General features: G+C 41.6%; 1 protein-coding gene across 1 annotated transcript; it reads left to right on the forward strand.

Annotated features, from left to right (window-relative positions):
- Positions 1-332: 332 nt before the first annotated feature.
- On the forward strand, positions 333-5,381 carry vsnl1b (visinin-like 1b). The gene is made up of 4 exons (XM_044166151.1): positions 333-644; positions 2,247-2,413; positions 2,584-2,799; positions 3,487-5,381. Exons 2-4 carry the CDS (start codon positions 2,252-2,254, stop codon positions 3,682-3,684), a joined length of 576 nt encoding a protein of 191 aa, XP_044022086.1. The 5' UTR covers positions 333-644; positions 2,247-2,251; the 3' UTR covers positions 3,685-5,381.
- Positions 5,382-5,536: the final 155 nt, after the last annotated feature.

Raw genomic sequence — 5,536 nt, forward strand, 5'->3', positions numbered from 1 at the left:
GTCCTCTAAATCTTCTCGGAGGGTGGTGGTTGGGAGGGTTGACTTGGACTCATGACTTCAGTATTTCTAAAATCCTGGCTGTGGCACACAGTGAACATGGGGCCTCTATTGTTATTAAAAGCCACGTTTAATGACCATAGGACTAAACTATTTCACTCCTAGGTTTTCTAAATCTAATTCCCGATTAGTTGCAGTGAATTATTTGATCAGGGTCATACATGAATACACGCAGCTCACAAACTGCACATAATCCAAAATGTTTATTTCCTGATGATGAAAATTCAGGCTGACTGCCCTCATCACGAAGAAGGATCCGGTTATAACGTGACAGGATCCAGCTGAACCCAAACCGAGCGGCAGAGCAACAGTGAACTTATGATCAGGCTGTGATGCACACGGGTGACGCCGCGCTCCTGTAAGCATAACCACAGACTGGCGTGGGATCGGTCCCTGCTGCGCCTCATCTGGAATAACGTCGGGAAAATCCAGATATTTCATTAGCGGGTGTGTTTTTTAAGGAGGCGAGCTGTGTTGAAAATAATCCCTTTGGGCAAACGTTTCCGTTGGAAGGGGGTTTTCTGTAGACTTTGCAGAAGCCAGAGCAGATTTATTCCGATAGAGAATCACCAAATATAGGCTATAAGGTAAGAAGTGATGTGCCTGCACATGTCATGTGTTAGATTTTCAGATAACAGGAGCGGTGAATGGTTTATGTGAATGTGTCACGCATTGTTGTTCATATTTTCCTTCTGTTTGAATGAATGGGATCGAGCAAAGGGGCTGGCACACCTGCGCATCCCTTAAAATAAAGCCACTGCGTTTTGCCTGGAAACAACCAAAAAAAAAAAGAAAAAAAAGAGGCAGAAATAAGACAGTGAGAGACGATTTGACGAATTGACAAAATGTCATCAAGATTTGCGCAATTAATTGGCTTTTACGCCTCTAATGTGGCTCTGAGGTGGCACCGAGGGAGCTCTCTTGTGTTTTAAAAATAGGTGAAATTTTGAAATGTTTTTTCGCCCCGATGCGCATGGAGATATGTCATTAGGAGCAGGATGGTGGGATCTAATCTGAAAATACTCTCACTGCGTCGTTTCCATCGGAATGCAGCAGCTCTCTGCCTCTCTGCTCTCACAGGAGGCGGTTAGCTTTAATAGCATTAACTCGGATGTCATTGCCCAAAGCGTGAAATATGTTAGCCTTAGTGTAAAGGCAGAACAAGTCATTCATACCTGTGGCCTGTGCTGATATAAGGCGGATATTTCCCTAAAACACCGCATTTAGGCTGCATGATGTTCGAGTTGTTTTCTCAGCTCAACGCTCCGTGAAACAATTTCGTTGTCATCTTCCTGCAAAATGTTTGTCCTCAAGGTCATTCACCGCAGCCTATTGTAGAGATTAAACCCAAGATCAGATGCTATAATTACCAATTACGCTCGTCAGGATTGGTTATACATACATACATTGGGTGCACATTAAAGGCTGAGGCTTGCACTGATTTTGGCTGCAGCACACATTTCTGCTGTTTGTTGTGGAAGGCCCAATGCAGTGCTGCTGTCTGTGGTGGAGCTTGTTCAGCCTGCTGTCACGCTGCAGAGATGTGGACCATATGTTGGTCTCAAGTGGTGGAGGTTCCCACAGTGCAAAACATTATTCTGCTGTCTCATTTGTTAAATTATGTATTGAGAATTGACGCATTCTTGGCCACTTAATGTCACATCATGAGTCAATAATTAATGAATCTGGGGCTTCTGACAGGCTGCTGTGGTATGGTTGCTCAAGTTTTCATGATTTTTACTGTGGCCCTTCAGTGTGGATAACAAACTAATCTGATCGTCTGTGGATTGCCCACTAAACACTACATTATATTCAGACCACATGGTTATCAGCTATATTCCCCACTGATCCAAAATGGAGCAGGACTACTGTGTGCATCCTGCATGTTGTTCTTACTTGGTTCTCTGGATTTACTGCAGCGGTGCCCCTCTTACAACCAAGCACACGCTTTGTTGTCATTGTCAGGTTGTAGGACAGTGTTTGCAGTGGAAACTTGATAGCAGTGATCGAACATTTGATGAACTGGATCTGCTCTGACAGTGATGATCCAGGTCAGTGCTACCCGGGCCACACATTGGCCCAAGCAGGCTGAGGTAACAGAAATAGAACAGGAGCACCAGGGAAATATTTGCTGCCCCCCATCGCTGAAGCATATATAAATGCATTACTCACGTGTTCTTGCACCACAGGAACCATGGGAAAGCAGAACAGCAAGCTGACTCCCGAGGTGATGGAGGATCTGGTGAAGAACACAGAGTTTAATGAACATGAGCTGAAGCAGTGGTACAAAGGCTTCCTGAAAGACTGCCCCACTGGCAGGCTGAATCTGGATGAGTTCCAGCAGCTTTATGTCAAGGTTTGTGTGAACCACTGCCTCTCTTCTTTGTCATCTGCTTTTGTTTTTTACATCTGTCTAAACATTTAATCATTTAATCAATTCATAGGCTACATCATAAAACGATTGCTATGTTAAGTCTTTTCAAAGCCCTTGTTGAATTATTGAACACATCTCTCCCACATTTGCAGTTCTTCCCTTATGGCGATGCATCAAAGTTTGCAGAACACGCCTTCAGAACCTTTGACAAAAACGGAGACGGCACCATCGATTTCCGAGAGTTCATCTGTGCCCTGTCCATCACATCCCGTGGCAGCTTTGAGCAGAAACTCAACTGGGCCTTCAACATGTATGACCTGGATGGTGACGGCAAAATCACCAGAGTGGAGATGCTGGAGATAATTGAGGTAAGGGATTATCGAGTCATTAAGCCCTCGCTCATCAGGGGACTGGCTCTGGTTTTTTTTTTTTTATCAGTTTACTGCTCATCTGCAATGCCTTAAGTAGCTACAGAGGCAGTTGCATAACGACGAAACTGCAGTTGTATTGAATTACGTTATGCCATTTCTGGAAACACATTCAGTATAGTAAATCTGATATGTGACAGTGATATTGACAATTCCTGTAGTGCATTCCTGTGGTGTGTGCTTTATTTCAAAGCATCTACAGTGGTTCCAAACCTTTTTTGTCTGACGTACCCGTCTCCCACAGCCCAATTAAATGAACTCAAGTAGGCCTACCACTCCCTTCATTGGCCCCTTCTTATGAATGGATTATAAAGTGGATGTTATTTAACACTATTATAAAACTGGTTACTGTTACAATTATTTTTGTCATATAATTGAATTGACAACATTTATGTTGCTTTGGTCAAGTTTACATTCATACAAGGCTACTACCACTTTGAGTGGCAAAGGCTGGACGTTTCAATCATATACCCATTATTGAACTATATCCTACCCCCTATGTTTACATGTGCCTCTGGTTGGGAATTACTGATCTACATCTTTATGAACAAATGAACACATGTAGGCTTCACTGGATTACATAAACAAACAGTCCTCTGCTAATTTCTGACTGTGCCTCACCCACAGGCTATCTACAAGATGGTGGGCACTGTGATCATGATGAAGATGAACGAGGACGGTTTGACACCAGAGCAGAGGGTGGACAAGATCTTCAGCAAAATGGATAAGAACAACGATGACCAGATCTCATTGGAGGAGTTCAAAGAGGCGGCGAAGAGCGACCCATCCATCGTGCTCCTGTTGCAGTGTGACATGCAGAAGTGAGCCCTTCCCGCTCGCTCCTCTCCCCGTCTGTAATCCACACACTCTGGACAGCAGCACATGTTTTAATGTCTCATTAGGTTCTCTGCCATTTCCACAGGAAAAAAAAAACAATGCTTGGACTATTTTTCAATGGACTCGCTTCTTGTGGTTGCATGCATGAGAATGTAAAATGCTGAATAATTTTGAATATAGCTATAAGATATACATTTTTATTTCAAAACATGCCAATGTGATTTGTGCACAGTAACCCCTATACATTCTCATTCAACCTTAGCTTGTATATCAGTGGAGCACTGCATTAAATTATGTTCCTGCAGTATTTAGGATCCCCCAGTGTTCACTGCTGCGACCACTGTACGCTTTACATAATAGTAACAAAACAATAATTCCTATGATAATTGTAACTCTCTACTATCCAGACTTGTTGAGCTATTGGAGAATAGAGAGGCTCCTGTCTGTTCCAGATGTTTTCACATGATGGAACTAAGAAGAGTAGGTTCTTTGCATGCATATATAATGTGTCAAAAAATAATAATCTCTTACCTTTTGCATCTTTAGGTGGTTATAAAAGAGAAACCCTCCAGAATTCATTTAGTAATGTTGCATGGGATGTACAGTATGTGACTCATCAGACTCTCATTAGTTCACCTCCAGTAATGTGGGAGCATGCTTCCCTCCATTTGATACACGTGTATGTATGGCACTTGAGTTTTTGAAAGATATTTGGGTTGCAGTTGTGGGCTAATCTCGGAGGAAGAGCTTTCACATAAACATTGTATTATGTTTTGCTTCAGTGACTTCTGGGATGAGAAGAAATATATTTATGGAGCAGAATTCTTTTATGAATTTATTATACTGCTGCCGCTTATAGAGGAAAGGCCAAAATTACCGCCTTTATTAGGCACAGTACTCATGCATTATTCCCCACAATGATCCAAAATTGGCTTCTTTTTCAGGCTGCTTATTTGATTTAGACTCAAATAACTTAACATGTCATACATATCAACATGTTTACAAAAAGGAAGAGCACTGCAAAATTAGTACAGTCTTGGCTTTTGACCTTATTGCTGGGAGCTCACTCTCTGGGCCTTGTGAGAGGGGCGCCACTTCCAATGCCGCAAAAGGGGGGGGGGGGGTCTCCTATATGTTTACTGGACACACTACATTCCTACTTATAAAACTTTTTTGTAAGGAGAAACTTTTTATTAAAAAAGTCTCATCTTCTAATCTATTCCGTTTGCAACAATCATTAAAGATGCAGGACCCTCATGAGAGGTGCTTGACAAAACTTTTGAAAGAGCGTTTCAGTGCAAGACAGCAACTGGATGATGATGTAGGTTAAAGTTATTGCGGAAATTCTCTTTCAACAGTTTTGCTTCCCCATTTCTAGGCTATGCAAGCTTGGACTGAGTGTCTGCTTGTAGTCCACTTACAGTAGTGGAGGTTGCAGAAGCTTTTCACTGTTCTGTCTATAACATGAACTAAAACCAACACTCACATTATTAATGTCTATATTATTTATACATTTCAGTCCAGTCACTATGTCAATTTCTTTGTCTAGTAAATGTTTATATCAAATATGAAAAATCATAATACCAGTGACTGTATTCTTTTATACATGTGGCATGTGTTGCACCCAAAAATAATTCTGTAGTGATTAAAATGAATAAACCATCACCAGGCTTTTTCAAAAGAAACAATCTAGCAGGTGTAATTAATGGAAATGAAGAACACACTGCTGCAGACTTTAAGACTGTGTTGAATATACATGTTGATGTGGATGAATGCATGGAATGCATGAATGGATAGCCTTGTATGTATGAAAAGTATCACAGATACAGATACAAAAGCG

The sequence above is a fragment of the Siniperca chuatsi genome, linkage group LG15, assembly GCF_020085105.1.
Source record: "Siniperca chuatsi isolate FFG_IHB_CAS linkage group LG15, ASM2008510v1, whole genome shotgun sequence".
Lineage (NCBI taxonomy): Eukaryota > Metazoa > Chordata > Actinopteri > Centrarchiformes > Sinipercidae > Siniperca > Siniperca chuatsi.